This window comes from Bidens hawaiensis, unplaced genomic scaffold (assembly GCF_021521415.1).
Source record: "Bidens hawaiensis isolate Kalapana, Puna unplaced genomic scaffold, B.hawaiensis_p1.1 tig00021773_1, whole genome shotgun sequence".
In the NCBI taxonomy this organism is placed as follows: domain Eukaryota; kingdom Viridiplantae; phylum Streptophyta; class Magnoliopsida; order Asterales; family Asteraceae; genus Bidens; species Bidens hawaiensis.
In genome coordinates, this window is record NW_027505022.1 from 76,925 (window position 1) to 95,276 (window position 18,352).

Below are 18,352 nucleotides of genomic sequence, written 5' to 3' on the forward strand. Positions count from 1 at the left end.
ATAATATATATGTATCAAATTTGCTTGATAGATAAAAACAATTGTCAACATCACATATAAAAAGAAGAATCTAGCATTTAGTCAATGCCTTTTAGCACTTACGAATCTCAAAGGCAGATTGGTAAAGATTTTCTAGAAGAAAAATGTTCTGGTTTTGGTATAAAACAAGAGGAAATACAATTACTTTTGGTTTTATGCATAATGTTAAAATTGTATTTTGTAGTAGTCATGTTCATTCCTAGCTAACTTATAACGCATCACTCCTAAGATAAGCTTAGACAAATGTTTCTCTAAAGTTTGGGCTAGCGAAGACATGTTCGTATGATTGTCAAATGGTCGCTAATAGTTCGGACCCTCAGGCCTAGACGACCTAGAGGCCAAAAACAAACTACAGATGTAGCTCATTCTTACGTATGGGATGTTTATAGTATTCAAACACAAGGACATGTCACCTTCATAAATAACATAAAAGAACTAAAAGAAGATTCTAATATTGTGAGCCACAGCCACTAATACTAAATACTACACAAAATTCATATCCTGCGCTTTCTAAACCTCAACCCAAAGAGAAACACATTGCTAGTCACACATCTGTATTAGGTTTAAATAATGCTAGCCATCACCATTAAAAACTCCTTTACTAGCTGACATCTAACCGTCCACTATTCGCATGAACTCTCTCTTAACATTCTCTAATCCTGTTCACTCACCCAAATATACACATCTTTTAATACTAATATGATTTGTTATAACATAATATAAATTCGTATAACCTAAACAAATCCACCAACACATGGTAAGAGTTGTAATGACTTAACGCTACCTCGTATACTAAGGCCTGAAACTCTACCAATAAATATTCAAATATCTCTAACACTAAAAAGAGTTGTAATGACTTAACGTTACCTCGTATACTAACTCACAAACACATGGCAATGCTCATTAGCTCAAAATTGTAATAACAATCATACGTGTTTATATAACACCAAAATGACTTATGACATCGTGTGGCTTTATGTAACCTATATGTACGTTATAACAAGGCCTACCATGAATTATACATGTGTCATTAACACCACAAGGATTTATTATGACCTAATGTGGCTTTGTATAACCTGTATACAAACCTAGTAACTCATGGTCAGGCCCAAAAGTGTTTCGATAGTCTTATGCGTGTCTTTAACATCAAAATAATTTGTTCTAGCACATATTTTTTTTCTTTTTGTAACCTAAATTAACTTACTAACACATGAAATGGGTCATTAAGGCCCGAAAGTATACCAATAGTTAAACAATGTCTTTAACATCAACAGGGCCGTCCTTAAAAATTGTTAAAAAAATTTGGGCGGAATGCAAAAAAATTTGGGCCTTTAGTTAAAAAACAATTATTGGGCTTAAACAATTATATATTTAAATGGGCTTATTGGTTAGGCTATGTGTAGTGGCCGTGAAGTTTGGGCGATTTTAGGCGAAGAGGGGCTACAACACCCCCCCCCCCAATCCGGGCGAAATGTGGGGCGAATTGTGAGGGGTAAGAGGTATTTCTCGCCTGGTGTTGTGTGTGTATATATTATTATTATATATGTGTGTGTGATATATATATATATATAGGGCTACAACACCATTACACCCCAAAAACAAAACTCACCATTTGTTGACTGAGTGTCACATAGCGCAAATCGTCTCATTTTGTAGCCCCTCCAGTACACATAGCCTTATGATTTGGATTTTTTTAAAAGAAATGGGCTTAAATAAATTGAGCAATTAGGTTTAATTAAATGGGCATATTGTTTATGATTTGCTAATTGTGTTTGCTACCAATTTGCTACGAATTTGGCCGTAACAAATACCTCTTTTCGTAATGTTTATAAACCTTAATTAAAAATACATATTTTTTCAATATATATATATTTTTATAAAAAGAATAATCCGGTTCTACCAATGTGGTTGGACATTTAAAATAATGAAAACCCCGTCAGGTTAATGTATTATTGATCAACTATATATAGATGTACAATTAGATAAATACAAAGAAACATAATCAAATACAATCTCCTAATTATGGTAACACTATTATACTAGAACTCTAATAATATATTCTTCTACAATATTCTCTAACATTCCCCCGCAGTCAGAGCGGAGCGGTAGGAAATCGGACGCTCAGTCTGGAACGTAGAGCAGGAACCCGATCAGTTATAGGATCTAAGAAGATAACTGGTGGCATGACTGCATGACCGTGGTCAGGCGGCTAAGCATGATGAAAGGAGTTTCGACTGCGATGCCAGGAGTTATGATTGAGTCGGCCAAAGCAACAACTTGACGACAAAGAAAAAAATTATATATGCCAAAGAATAAAACTAAAAAAGAAAATAAATAAAAACCTTTTTATTCAAAGAAATAACTAAAACTAAATAAAATATAAATAAAAATTTTCAATCGTTTATACCGTAATACTCTAAATAGAAAAAGAAAAAAATATATATGAATAGAAAAAGAAGGGAAAAAAAGGTAAATATTAATAGAAGCTGCACAAATGAGTTTGTGAATGTTTTGGGACTTGAACAGGAGAAGCACATGCAGGCAGCTCCAACCAAAAAGGGGTTCTACTCGTAATTGAACAAAAAAAAACGACTGCAACGATGTTGGTTACTTTGGCCCGCAGGCGCGTATATATGATATAGAACGGCAGCAAGAAAGTAATAATTTATATATGTACAAACGTCCCCGGGGCAGGACGAGAACGAGAAGAAGAGAAAGAAACAGGCCAGAACCTTAAGGCTTTAATACCATGTAAAATAATGAAAACCTCGTCAGATGTAATGTATTATTGATCAACTATATATAGATGTACAATTAGATAAATAAAAAGAAACATAATCAAATACAATCTTCTAATTATGGTAACACTATTATACTAGAACTCTAATAATATATTCTTCTACAATATCCTCTAACATAAATACAAAGAAACATAATTAAATACAATCTCCTAATTATGGTAACACTATTATACTAGAACTCTAATAATATATTCTTCTACAATATTCTCTAACCAGAGTTCTAGTATAATAGTGTTACCATAATTAGAAGATTGTATTTGATTATATTTCTTTGTATTTATCTAATTGTACATCTATATATAGTTGATCAATAATACATTACACCTGACGGGGTTTTCATTATTTTACAGGACCGATTACGGACAGCCTCCCCCCTCAAAGCCAGATATGAATATCAAAATAACTTGTTATGAGTTAAGTTGGCTTTGTGTAACCTAAAGCGTGCACCATTGGTCTAAAACATCACTGCAGCAATGGGTCCAAACCTTGTTTATAATATCAAATATCTTCAGGAATAGTAGTTTATTATACATGTATACTTATATCAACTACAAAGATTGTGTTATCATATAAGATTCAATTCCTTTACAAAGGTTGTGCTATCATGTAACATTCTCTTACGTACAAATACAATCCATCCTATAAACAATTACAAAATCAATATAAACCAGCTTCTGAAAGTACAAATATCGTTTGTCATTTTTATCCTTTAATATTATTTTCAACATAACCCTCTCTCTTTATTCATATGACAACACTTACCCTCATAAAATAAAGTAACTAGTAGCCCCTCCTATATATTAATACACCATTTTCCCTCCCAATTTCCATGATAACTCCGCCATTAAATTTCCCTCAACTGCTACTTCACCCACACACACACTAAAACACCACACACAACACACAGTCTCACTATCTAAAACATGTCGGCCGACGAAAATGACGGTTTTACTGACCGAATAAACGGCATCAAGTCCACTCTACGCGTCGTACCTGACTTCCCGAAGCCAGGTAAACTTAAGAAATCATGTTTTCTAGTGACAAATTCTCACACATAATAGTATATCTTGCATTGATGAATAACAGGTATACTGTTTCTAGACATCACTACATTGTTACTTGATCCAAAGGCCTTTAAGGACACCATTGATTTGTTCGTTGAACGTTATAAACAGAAAGACATTTCTGTAGTTGCTGGTAAGTTTTATAAAATTATTTTAGTTTTATCAAATTTGATCACAATTTAGCTAAAATAGTATAATATACTTATTGAAAGATAGGGTCCAATTTTGACTTTTAAGTGTTACAAAAGTCACACTAATTATTTGTAGACGTGTTTAATATACTAAAGGAATTAAATAATTTTGTGCACTAATTATACATATTATGTCACAAGGAAAATTTTCAAAATTGCAATATTTCTCAAATGTTTGGCAAAGTTTCAACCTTTTTGTTGACTATTATCCCACATCATTTGTGTAAATGAGTGATGCTATTGACTTTATAAGAAATAAATAGTTAAATATTTCAATTTTTATAACAACTGATTAAGTAGAAAATTCAAGACAATATATTTTATAGGACATGAATATCTTATTGAAATCTTATCCGACAATGTGGAAGACATTGTAGCTTAGGTGTGCTGTTTCGTTCATATGGATCATATATTTGATAACAAGATTGTGTGTTGAGTTGAATATGATATGTTGTTTTGTTTTAGGAGAATTTAATATTAAGTAGTAGTGGTTGATGGATAGTGGGATGGAGGGGTCAGCTATTACTTGGTATAAATGAGTATGAGCGGCTAAAAGTGGCCTTTTCTTACTAAAGCATGTGCTCGATCTCTTTCAAGATCCAAATTTGGGTGAGATAATGGCGGTTGTTGTTATTGGGTAGGACCCCTACAAGAAATGATGGGTTTCTCAATAACCTTTTTAGTTGTGTTTGGTTTACTTCCATTGCATTGTACATGTACATATCCATATCCATATCCATATCCATATCCATATCCATGGTTTATTAGCTTCATTTCAAAATCAATAACATCTTGAAAACCCCAAGAATTACATTTCACTTATTGATAATACACAAAAGGTCATCAAAGTAGGTGAAGAGAGAAAGTTATGTAATAGTTCTATAGCTGTTTTCAATTATATATAATTATTAAAGCACTATGTACAAATATGTTATACGATTGTCGCATATTTCAACAAAATATTGGTTTTAAAATTATATGTTGAGAACCGCAAGAATCGTATAATGATGTTTTCAGTTATGCATTAGATAATCAAGACAGTAGGAAAGAGTAAATATGTTGGTTGCATAACCGTATTGTGTATGACATTTAAAACACCACGTACAAGCGTATTATGCGGGATATTATCCCCTTAATACATGGCCAATCTTGATTAAAAAGGTTGTCACAGTCATATAATATACCTGTTTGTATATATGTTATTTTTATGAGACATAATAAAAGTTAAAAAGAGAACAAGATAGGTGGTTAAATATCCGCCGTGAATTATTTTCTATTTAAAACTGATTCTGTAACGAGAACGTCAATATGCATATATATGTATGCATCTATATTAGTAATTAATTGTTTCTTGGAACCGACAAATATAACTCCTACGCTATTACACTAGTAAATCTAAATTACATCATTGCCCAGGTTTGAATATATATGATCTCGCCTCTAAAAAGTAAATATCTTACCAAGTGTGCTAGCCCCACGTTGGCATATATATTAGTTAATCACTTATATTGGCATATATTAGTTAATTACTTACTGTTTGGATGAGTTGCTCACACTTTCTTTATGGTTAATCATTGTCTTCATCTGTCACTTTCTAATTATAACCAATTATTGTTGAACAAATAGGCTCTTTTTATTATGTTTCTTAGCATTGTACAAATCACTTGTTTTTTTATGTTGCATCCTAGCGTTTGGTTTTGAACATTAAGACCAAATACAAATGTTGTAAACTAATCATTTTTAGGTACGGTGTCACAACTCACAACTACCATAATTTAAACATCTATTCCCAGATCAAAATGTTTATTACCAAGAAAAAGATGAATGACATGCACAAACCACCCAAATAGAATCTATCAAACAGTAGGACAAAAAATCTTAACAAGAACAATATGAAACTAATACATGATTTAGTTCATAGATACAATGAATAACAAGATACAGAAAATCAATATAAAGTTTCATCAAGTGAAGCGATGATGATGAAACAATGAAGACGATTCTCAAGAAAAAGAAAAACAATTGTCTCGACGATCTGACCTTGGCCAGCCCTAATTAAAAAATTAAACGTAAATATTTGTTTGATAGTGAATTGTATTGGATAAACACATATTTTTTTCAACATACGGTGATATTACAACGGTTAATGTACTTGCAGGTATCGAGGCTAGGGGTTTTATGTTTGGTCCTGCAATCGCGCTAGCCATTGGAGCAAAGTTTGTTCCATTAAGGAAACCAAAAAAGTTACCTGGTACGCACTCCCCATATTTTCTTTCGAATGTATGTATATGTATATATCACGTTAACCGTTTAAACCTATAGGTGAAGTAATATCCGAAAAATATGTATTGGAATACGGGACAGACTGCCTTGAAATGCATGTAGGAGCAGTTGAAGCGGGAGAGCGCACACTAGTTGTTGATGATTTGGTGGCTACTGGTGGCACCCTTTGTGCTGCAATGAACTTGCTTGGTATTACCTTAACATAATAATTTCCCATGTTTATATTTATGTGATCAACTTATCATATCTTATGATGAAAAAAACTAATTTGTTTCCCAGAGCGGGCTGGTGCTGTGGTCGTCGAATGTGCGTGTGTGGTTGAAGTCCCTGACTTAAAGGTAATACGCTTCCTAAAATATCTAATAATTTGATGGTGCAAAATCAACTCTTGTTTTGATAATTTGGATTTTGTAGGGTCGTGAACGGTTAAGATTGCATGGGAAGCCGTTGTATGTACTAATCGAGTCACGGTTTGAGGCGACTTCATGATGATATAGTTCATTGTGGGTGAAATGTACATTAGAGAGAGATTATTTGCTGCATATCTCATCTGAAATCGTTTAAGTAGTAAGTTCTTGATGAAAAAATCTCCCACATCACTACTTTATGGCTACATTCCATAATTGCAATGTGTAGCCTGTGAACCTTTGATTGTCGTGGTCATTTTGACACGTTTATTTTAAATAAACGAGTCAGTTTTAAGTCGTATTTTATATCTTAAGCGTGTCGAATAAAAAAGTTAATTAAAAAGCATATTAAATTGATAATCTAGATAGTTTTTTTCAGTTGGCCACACACACTCATATATCTGTACTCCTAGTCCCATAACCCTGGTCTACGCTTCCTAAGTCGTATTTTATATCTAGATACTTTTACAATGCACATATGAAACTACCTAGAAACTAGATTCTAGGGCTGTTCAAAAAGCTCGAGGCTCGAAGCTCGTGTTCGTGGCTCGCTGGATAAAAGATCGAATAAAACTAGCTAAAAAAACTTGATTTGAAACATCCTAAGCTGAGTTGCTCATTTTTGTAACCGAGCCAAAATCTTCCTAGGCTCGGCTCGTTGGCTCGATCATAATCTTGTTTTAACTTCAAATGCCTAAGATTTGAATTTTCAAACTTTATTGCATTCAACGTGTTGGTTTCAAAACACACCAAACTGAATTTGACCACATGACATGTCAAATTTAATGTTCAACAACATTTAAGATGGTATATTTAATTTATGTCAACATTTCTTTTCATCATATTCATCATTTTTCAAACAAATATCCTTTAAACAAATCTAAAATCCATCTCCATAAACATCAAAAGTACTAGAATAAACACAAGCTGAAAGCATACACACAAACACATGAAAACAAAAAAGTTGAGGTTTATAAAAATACGGAGAAACACATAAAACACACAGCCCACGTGAAACACCCGAGTAAGATTAATGGTACTTCCTATGATGTAATATTGTTTTATATATACGGCTAGCTTTTGAATTAGTGTATTGCACGTGATTAATCAAATAATAAAAATAAATAAGTTTTGTTATTTTAATTGTAATTCTCAAAATATTTATGAATTAATTTAATGTAAGACTTAATGGAAAAAACAAATGGGAAAACAAAAATTACAAAAATAGCATATTTTGGAAACTCGGGTGTTGATTTACAAGAAATTTATTAGTACGATAATATTTAATTCCTCTTTTATAATCGAATTGCATCATATTTATATCCTATTTCTCGTATATATATTTTTCCAAATAGAAACCGCAAAGAAGATACAATATGTATGTATATAAAAATGTAAATTTTACTAGGTTATGACTACTACAAAATCACAAAAAACCAATTTTTACAATTTATAGATAATAAGAAAACAAGGCAACACCGCATTAGAATCAAATACAAACAACTCACCGTTTTCCCCACTTACCGAGTCATACCCGACTCGTCCACTATAAACCGACCCAAACAAATCCCGCTTCTGGACCCGACCCGCAATCACCCGACACACAAGTATCGCTTTCCTCCCTCTTCCACCACCCGCACTCTCATGAGCCACCCCACTTCCCGAAAACGTACATAACGCCGAACCCTCCCCCCACTTAAACCCCCACCCACCCCCATCGTCGGTATCATAACCGCCCGTGGACCCGAGGCATTGAAACCTCATCACCTCATTTCCATCCGCAACACACCTAGCATAGTCTTCCCCAAACCCATTATGACCCGACCCGGACCCGGATCCGGATTTGACCAGCTCTCGATACTCCTCAAACCGGGTCACGGTCCGACCCGAATTCTGAATCTTGAATACCATCTCAAGCAGACCCGAGAAAACTTTAGGAGACCAACTAGTGTGGAATATTATTTCCACTACATTACGTGAGGGGTGGCCCACCGGCAGCTCAGTCAACGCATTATTACTAGTTTTGACCCGGGTAATATTATCGGGTTTTCTTGACCCGGGGTTTCTATTAATATTATTATTATTATTTACCCTTGAAGGAAGCTCTGTTGGCTTTGTAGGTTTACGTTTTTTAGTCTCGACGACGTCGTTTAGGCTGTGAAAACTCTTGCGGCAGCTTGAAGATGATGGAAGAAGACGAAGGTGGTGGCTTTCTACGACGTCGTTTACGGCTTTGTCTTTGCATTGTAATGACTTTAACCACCCTGCTGCCATCTCAGGCAACTTATATATAATATACACACAATGATATAATCTATGAATATATGTATATGAATATGTTATATGTGTATGTGTATGTGTATGTGTATGTGTATGTGTATGTGTATATCTCTCTAGAAGTTTATGGGTGGAGGAGGTTGGAAATGAAATGAAAGAATAGAATGGGAGGAGAGGAGCTCCATAATAAATTGAACTAATGTGTAAAGACGAAAATGCCCTTGGGAAACATGAGAATTTACTTGGTCACGTGGGGAAGACATAACAATACAACCAAATGGGGTGAGAATGAGAAAACAAAACAACAAATTTATGAAATCAACTTGTAGCTCACATGTTACGTTACGTCGGGTCAGGTCGGTAAAACCCAAACGTTATTAGTCTCGGGTGTTGAGGTGGTATGTCATCGCATATTTGGTCGATTTTTGTTACGTGCGTTATGGTTTTAGAACTAATGGGGTTTGGTCGGTAAAAGTCGAGCGTTGTCAATCTCAAACGATGAGTCTACGTAAATTCAGTTGGTATTCGTCACGTTTGTTACGTAACTAAAACAAAAACAAATTTGGTATTGGTTGGTTTTCGTTACGTTCGTTACGGTACTGGTACTAAAACAAAATGTAGTGAACTTATGCAAATTCGGTTGGTTTATGGTACCTGAACTAAAACAAAAAAGAAAAAAACAAAATTGTTATTCGATTGGTTTACGTTATGTTCGTTACGGTACTAAAACTAAAAAATTACAAAAAAAAACAAAATTTTAATCGACCACTAAAGTACCACCAAGTGGTCCAATAAGGATTTTTGCGGTACCAAAGTTGTCATTATTATATATACTAATTAGTGGTTGGCTTCCCAATTCAATGGCACATGTGTGATTGTTTGGTATTTTACAGTTTTAGATTCGAAACATGGCTTAAAATGTACTAATTAAACGGTTTCTTTCTTTATAGTATTACTGGATGGGTCAGACGTGAAATATCAAATATCAGTATGGACAGTTGAAATCCGGTTTCAAGAAAGCACTGATGCATGCTTCTCGTTCAATGGCACGAGTGTGATGGTTAAGGCTTGAAATATTAAGGTTTCAGTTTTGAAACCTGACTAAATATGGGTTTTCTACGGAGAATGGTATTCTCAATGGTGTTGTAGGGTGAGTCAAACCTCCTGAAGAATCGAAACATGTATAGACGGTTGAGATCCTACTAAAAGGGTTTGCTATATGGTATTCAACATAAAAACAAAATAGGCCATTAATGAGTATAAAATAGCAGGATCCAAAACACCATCATCAATGGTGGTCAGGGTTAGAGAGAGGAGATGAAAGATGATGGATGATTGCACCATATTTCACGGTTGTGAAAGCGCAAAATATTGGATCATACCATAAATTATGCTCATTTAATCATTCTTTTTTTGACTTTTAAATCATTATAAACAAGTAAAGGTTTGATTTTTATTATTTTTTGTATATATTAAACCATGTTCAAATCAACACTTGATTGTTTGTACTTTAGATTATTCTATATATCTAATGTTCAACAAGTTTGAATTGTAATAAAATGTGACATCATTTTGTATAATTAGTGATGGCAGAAATGAAAAAAAGCATGCAGTTCACGCTAATTTTTATTTTATTTGTAAACTTGGTATTATTTTGACTAACGAACCAACCATTTTTCATTGCGTATAGATCCGGTTTAAAAATATAAGTTACAAAAAATAAAGCAATCTAGAATATATAACAAGGTCTCATAATAGTACCCACACCTTATAATTTATATCTCATGGTAGATATTAAAAAGTAAAAAATAAAATTATTTAGCAAATAAAAAGAAAATGGTTTAATTATATTAATAAGAGGAAAAATTAGGTTGGGAAATATAATGTGGTAGCGTGTAACGAAAGTTTATTTTTTTTATTTCACGTGATGCATGACACCCAGGCACGTGCCATCAACCAGAAGGCTTCAGGTGCAACTTGCATTCAAAAACTCGATGGTTCACGGGATTATGCAATTCACACCAAGTATCATACTTTACTACGTTTTTCATCGATGCGTGAGCCGGGACACCGTTGTCGAGAGTCGTTTAATATATAGTTATAAGTTTCTGCATGTGCTATCTAAAAGAAATATTCTTGTAACATTAATGTCGTCATAACATAAATGAAGACCAAGTAATAAGCAAAGACAAAGACCAATATTATGTTTTGTTGTTGAATCATTTCCATAAATGGTAACACAATTGTAACAATGATAGACTATCCACATGTGTCACTTGGTACTTTCTTAGTCATTCTCATCTTTTTTTTTTAGCATTTCTTCAAAAACATAAATTCAAAAAACATAATTTTGTATATGGTCAACTCATTTACCATGCTTTCTGAAAATTTGAATTTTTTGTTTATATGGAAAGCTACAATCATGATTTACTAGCTATTAAAACTTTTTCGTTGTATGTCTTTTTTTTCCATAACTAAGATACCATTAGTTGTTTGTTTTTTCGTTATTCATATTTTTGTTGACTATATTTTGCTTAATGTGTAAAGTTTTAACATTTTATTAAAATCAGTTTGTTTAATATTTTTAAAATTAAGAGAATTTTAGAAAAATATTAAAACCATTATTAGTTTTAGCTGAAACTTTGGAAACCTACAATTATGGTTTGCTAAAACTCTGATCATACGAATAATTATTAGTTTTAAACCTTAAAATCAAGTATTAAATTTTATCTTTTTCCTTATTAATACATATATATAAGTGTGTGAACAATCATGGTTTACTATGTGTTTAATACTTCAACAACTTTCCAAACGAAATTATCTAATCACACGAGATATGTATCAAATTATAAATACTCATTATTTAACACTTCTAACTAATATAAATTTGAGTGATTTAATTTTTCATTTTTTCCTAAATATAAATCAATAGATTATTTCAGGTAGATTTTTTTAAGGAATAAATCAAGGGTCTAATATGATCAAGCTATAATAATGATTTTTTTATTTGATCTAGTCAGCTCATTTATCATGATTGTTTCCTGTAAATCTGAATTCTTTCATTATTTTGAAAACTACAATCATGATTTTTTAATTGTTTAAATAATTATAGAGATAGAGATATATCAATTTAATTAAATATTGCAACTTCTTAAAATAATCACTAATCACACGGGATTAGTATTCAAAGTTTAAAACATTCTTTATCTAATATTTTCAAGTACTATATATAAGACACATCTTGTGGTACTTTGCTAACTCATACACTAATCAACGCTTTCACAACTATGGCAAACATGTCAGTATGTCTTTTTCATATTTATACCAAGTGCATTCCTTGTGTAATACTTTCAACTATTTCATATACTCCTTAATTATATGACTTTTAATTAAATTAAAAAAGAAACTTGAAATATATCAATACAGATCGGTTGGTGACAACAAATTTATCATGCTCATCAACTTCCGATTCATTTAGTATAATACTTCGTGTTAAAAGTTTGTTAGTATAATATTATTAAAAATATCCAATTCAATAAAAAAAGTAACTAAAATATATGTTTTTACTTGAATGAACCCGAGTTCTTACAAGGACGGTTATATGTGGTCTTATCAAGAGTTACTAGCAGGCATGTGCTAAAGAATTTGATTTTTTGATAAACAAGGTAATCTAACCAATATAAACACAATTGTAGTGTACAAGGAAATTTTCTTATTTGTAAAGTATTTGTGTAATGTTTCTTTTGTGATTCCTGTAATTTTAATGTAAGTTGTAATTGAATTAACAATATATGATAATTTTGTTGTTGATTTCATATTTCTTAATGTTTAAATTTTAAAATGAGAAAATTATAATTTGCTTCCATATGCTCTATGGGCGGGAGCATTTTACAGGCCCAATCCGATTTTGCGCGTTGCGTGCCGCTAAAGTACATGGAGGCAAATCATAAGTTTCTCTTTTAAAATTTTCATCAATTATCTGTGTAATACACAGTTCTTAAACTAGTTCATAATATTTTCAAATATTAAGCTAACTAATGAAATTAAGTATTATAATTCAAAAAAGTTAAAAGATAAGATACCCGTTAAAAGTTGGTAACACAAATCTTACATGATACAAAAGTTTATATGCACCTAGTTCAAATTAATTAGTGGGATTATTGAAAGTTGATTACCACATGTTTATATCATAATTATTAATAGATTACAAGTGTCGATTATTTAGAATATGGTGAAGTTACTTTAAGGTTGGTAAGTGGATTGCGACAAAAATATAAACAAGACGTGTAATATTATATGTTAAGTAACTAACTTTGAATGAATCTTGAAATTATGTGCCTTGAAAACAAAGTAACAAGCAATGTTCTTGGTAAGCATTTGTTTTCAAATAAAACCCATTCTAAAGCAATTGCGTTACATCATGATGTTGAGATCATTTCGAACCAAACAAAAAGAATTTTGCTACCAAATGTTTATTTTCTTTGCACCAAATTGTTTAATTTGTGAAGTAATTAGTAACTTCTATTTAAACAATTCAATAAGAGAGAGTTCATTGATTTTCTAACGATTGTGATAAAGTGACATCTAAACGGGAAACAAGCTAAATACAGCTCACTTTAGATAGCAAAACTGATTATAAGACCCTCTGTAGTGGGGCGCTTTTGAGCCTCAAAGCGCCTGAAACACCGCCTCGGGGTGCTTTCGGTTGAAGTTTGGTGTTGAGCGTCGTGTGAGGCGCGCTAGAGGGGGAGAAGGAAGAATGTGATTGGTGGGTTTTTATTTTTATTTTTTCTTGATAATTAATAATAATAAAATAATACTAAGGTGATGATTGGTTATGGCTCCGTCCACGACACATTTTTTTTTGTCAAAACGCCACTATTATGACGTGACTCCACATGATACAAAACGTCTCCATAAGGGCTTCATCCACAATACATAGTCTAATAAACTTAAAAATAAGCTTATTTTTGTTAACTAAATATGATGGGTGTCAGAGAGTCTTGCATCTTTTCTAGTGATAACAATGAAATTTGAAATTGCTTTGAAAATGCTTATTTAAAAGGAATCTTAGGCATTGGGGTTTGAGAATAGAAGAATATTAGGGAATGGAAGCTGGCAAATTATTTTATGAGCTCTCCAGGCTAATATTTATTGCAAATATAACGTCTTACTTTTGAATAATGTCAAGGAAGCCCTCATTGATACTACTTATTTTGAACTTGTATAGTTTTCTCGCTTTCTAATTACAAAAGGTATACAATTAGATATAAAAATTCACCATCGGGAAATTGCGCAAACAGAAACTACAAAGCCGAAATAAGCATAACATAACGAAAACATCAATCTCGAACAAGAGACTAAAAACGGATAGTCAGGGAGTAACCATATCAATCAACAAATTAACCGAATAATGAAAGAAAGTTGGTTTAACAAAGTAATATCACATGCTTGCAATACTCTTGGGCAATACCATTCATAAAGTTTGACAATACGTTATAAAAAGCATAAACACAAGAAATATCTTCCATTTCATAGTCTAAAGTAAACATTTTATTGAGATTATAATTATTTTTTTTAGAATCTACTTAAACAGGAGGGTGGCATCTTCCTGCCCCGGAACAACAAACGCAAAAAGTTCCCCGACAAAATTAAGTTATTATGGGTTCCGGTTGCGGAAAATTGTTAGGCAATCACTTATACATTGTCCATTATCACAATTTTTTGGTGCATGATCGAGAGAATAACCACATAAATGATCATCTGCATGTTAGCAAAAATTAATAAGTAAATAAACCAATATTAATATCATTGAAAAACAAGATGTCAATAAAGAAATACGAATTGTCGTGCACTCTGCTTGTGCGGAGAAAGCCATGCAAGACGTAAGATTTGAATATAACATATAAAGAATCATAAGAGAGATGATATTTTTTTTCATTTCACACTCTTAAGTAATATATATTATGAGGTAAATGAGCAAAACTATATATTTTCTAAAGGATAAATGAATAGGTGTATTTATAATGTTTTCTATCACAAATATTAATAGAATAATATATTGTAATTAACTTCCACGAATCTTATCATTAAATAGAATAAATTAATTCTATGCATGATCAAATATGAGCATTAAAAAGAAATTAGAGTTAATTGCAATTGCAATTTACGGTTGTAGAAACTGATTAGAGTTAATATTTTAATTGATTGAGTGAGCTTTTAAGTGGAGGAAGGTTTCATTCATATTAATGTAAAATATATTACAAATTCAAATATTTTGTTACTTAATTACTTGAACATTTATGGTGAAGGCCTGAAGGGTAAACATTTTGACATACAAGTTTGGTTACAGGAGACAACATTGAAGTTTGCAACCGCTATCAATAGTCTTAATGAAGCCATATTTTCAAGACCTAATTAAAACCCAGACATATATTTAATCACCTAATCAATGTAACACAAAAACCAAACTCCATATTTTCCAATAAATAAACTAGTCAATTTATGGCAAGGATAATATTTTTCCCAATGTTTTCTTTTAACGAACAATAAAAGATTTTACTAAATAAAACCGGGCTAGTAAACCCAAATTGTACAACACCAACTAAACAACCTAATCAAAATCACCACCTAATTACATAAAACTAAACTTTCTTTAATTCTTCCAAGTAAGAATAATCAATTTTACAGCTTAGACACGTTAAAGACCCAAAGAAAATCAAAGATTTTAATTTTTTCCACATTCCTAGCCTGAGACATTCGCTTTTTAGCAAATGTGAGCTTGTTTCTACCTTTCTATGAACATCACAAGTATAACTGAATTGATCGCCTTCGCCTTTTTTTAAACACCTACAAATTTGTGCATCTTCAACAATGAAACAACCACAAATTTGTGCATCTTCAACAAGTGTTTAAAAACAAAAATAAAAAAGACACAGATCATGAACCACTGAGCAATATTTGGCCAAGTGAATTGCTTGAGCCAAGCCAAAGTTGACAAAAGATGCTTTGCGTATTCCAAAAGCTCACTGCAGTAGTTACACATATCGACCATGGACAAGAGAGATTCTTGGTTCATAAGTAAGTGTACCGCCTCTTTAATCACCAACACATTTTGAGTTTAATGCTAGTGAACGAGAGAAGAGCTCCACAGTTAAGCATACTTAGGTGGGAGTAGTAGCATACTAGCATGATAGGTGACCTCCTGGAAAGCCTCCACTTTGGCAACCAAAAACAAATACGTGAGCTCTTCATAAGCAAAACGGACAATATTAGTGATACGAGAGACCAGATGTTACATTGTATTTATTAACAAGGTAAAGTAACTTTTTTACTTGTTTAAAATCGACAATTTAAAAGAAAAATTACTGTGGCACTCACTTTATGTATATCACTAGACACTAGAACATGAATTCAAGTAACATTGAAGTAGTCAATAAAAGTGAAGATGCAAAGTGGGAGGTAATGATGCTAGTGGGAAGTGATAGGGGTGTAAAGTGACAATATACCAAAAGATAATGGATGCAAAGTGACAGAATCTAGCATGGGTTAGAAATTCAAAAATTACGTATGTTCGCGTGCTTCATTTCGACCACCCATTATTCCACTTTTTATCTTTTTTGGTCCTTTACGTTGTTTTTCTTAAGTGTGTTCATAATCTTCAAACTAAGATTGTGCAAAAACATGACTTTTTAAAAAGTTATGATTTATAAATGGCTTTTGGGTAGGGAACAAGTTGGAGACAAAAGTGTGTGTAAATTTTTGCTTGCTCAAATACTGTAATTTGACTCGTACTAATAACGTTTAAATTCATTTTAGCAATATAAAAAGAACCAATAGTTAGATGGTTAAAAAAGAGTATATAATAATTTGTGGGGATAGGAGATTAACATGGTGTCCCCCACCAACGAGCAAATATGAGTGAGGTTAATCACGTGTCATGTAGACATCATCAATGGGTGGTTTTCTCTTCACATTGATGAACGAACATGAGTGAGGTTAATCACGTGTCCCTGAGTAAATAGAATGGTACCGAGGTCTGATCCTCATGCCTCCACAACTAATATATTCACACCTACTAATCACCGAGACACCATTGTGAGGGGACACCAATACCTAATGATAATACCATGTTCGAGTGATACTAGAACTACCAAGCATTACGTCATGTCTTCTGATAATATATAATACATTTTGGAAAGTATGTGAACTTTCAATCGACATTACATATTGTCACCATCATAAATCATCTTTGTTTTAGATACATATCGTGTTTAACCAGCTTCGTAAGTTAAGACCCTAACAACATTTTATGTTAACATGTTGTTAAAGTCTAAACATCATCATCTTATGTTAGATTGATACTATATAATACCAGTTGCTTGATCTCGTAAATTTACCGTCTGATTATAACAGAATAATGCTATGTTAGTAGCACAATAATGCTCAATGTATCGCATATTTTAATGAACAAAAGAGAGATATATAATATAGGAAAACACTCAAAATAAGCATTTTACTAGATGTTTGTGACAACCTATTTTAACAAGCTATATACTCTTAATAAAATGATTATTCCGATCGTCTCCTCAAATACCTCTCTCAATAATGTATTACAATCATAGTGTGTATGATATTTATGTTTCATTATAACGCTAACATTGTTTGATAAAATAATGAGGCTCAAAAACATCTTATAAAATGATGTTAGCCTAGATAAAGACGAGAACTCATGCACACCAAGTAACCAACAACAATTTAAAATATTGAAAAGGTACATATCATGATTATAAAGTGCAAGGTTGTCACCATTCTTCGCTTGCTCCCTTTATATATAAAAGTAACATAACATTCATATTACATAACACAAGAGTCGCCTTAAAAGTGTTGGTTCTCACAATTCTGAATTCTTATCGTATGTGATAGAATTGATGAATTAATTTAATTTTACGTGCCTTGCATTCTTCCCATTATCCCTTACATAATTGTATATACAATAATTGTGCCTTGGATTGAGACCATAAATACAGAAACAATATAATGCAATACTCACTAATATTTTGTACTTCATGCCCCCCTCAATCTAAGGTGAATGGTTATATTGCCAAAGCTCACGAAGGCGTATCTGTATTTGGCGGAGTCGGTGAACGGACTTGTGAAGGAAATGATCTTTACATGGAAATGAAAGAATCTGGAGTAATTAATGAACAAAATATTGCAGAATCAAAAGTAGCTCTAGTTTACGGTCAAATGAATGAACCACCGGGAGCTCGTATGAGAGTTGGTTTGAC

At 32.4% G+C, this 18,352-nt stretch overlaps 2 protein-coding genes and 1 non-coding gene across 3 annotated transcripts; 1 reads left to right on the forward strand and 2 right to left on the reverse strand.

Annotated features, from left to right (window-relative positions):
- The first annotated feature begins 3,540 nt into the window (after positions 1–3,540).
- Positions 3,541–7,132, forward strand: LOC143609944 (adenine phosphoribosyltransferase 4-like). The gene is made up of 6 exons (XM_077084556.1): positions 3,541–3,851; positions 3,927–4,037; positions 6,254–6,346; positions 6,418–6,567; positions 6,658–6,716; positions 6,793–7,132. The coding sequence occupies exons 1-6, from the start codon at positions 3,764–3,766 to the stop codon at positions 6,865–6,867; spliced, it is 576 nt and encodes a 191-aa protein (XP_076940671.1). The 5' UTR covers positions 3,541–3,763; the 3' UTR covers positions 6,868–7,132.
- Positions 7,133–8,111: 979 nt separating this feature from the next.
- Positions 8,112–9,142, reverse strand: LOC143609946 (uncharacterized). Its single transcript, XM_077084558.1, has one exon. The coding sequence runs from the start codon at positions 9,057–9,059 to the stop codon at positions 8,229–8,231; it is 831 nt and encodes a 276-aa protein (XP_076940673.1). The 5' UTR covers positions 9,060–9,142; the 3' UTR covers positions 8,112–8,228.
- A 1,852-nt stretch (positions 9,143–10,994) lies between these two features.
- Positions 10,995–11,147, reverse strand: LOC143609949 (5.8S ribosomal RNA). The gene has a single exon (XR_013149502.1). It is a non-coding gene; the product is annotated as a 5.8S ribosomal RNA (ribosomal RNA).
- Positions 11,148–18,352: the final 7,205 nt, after the last annotated feature.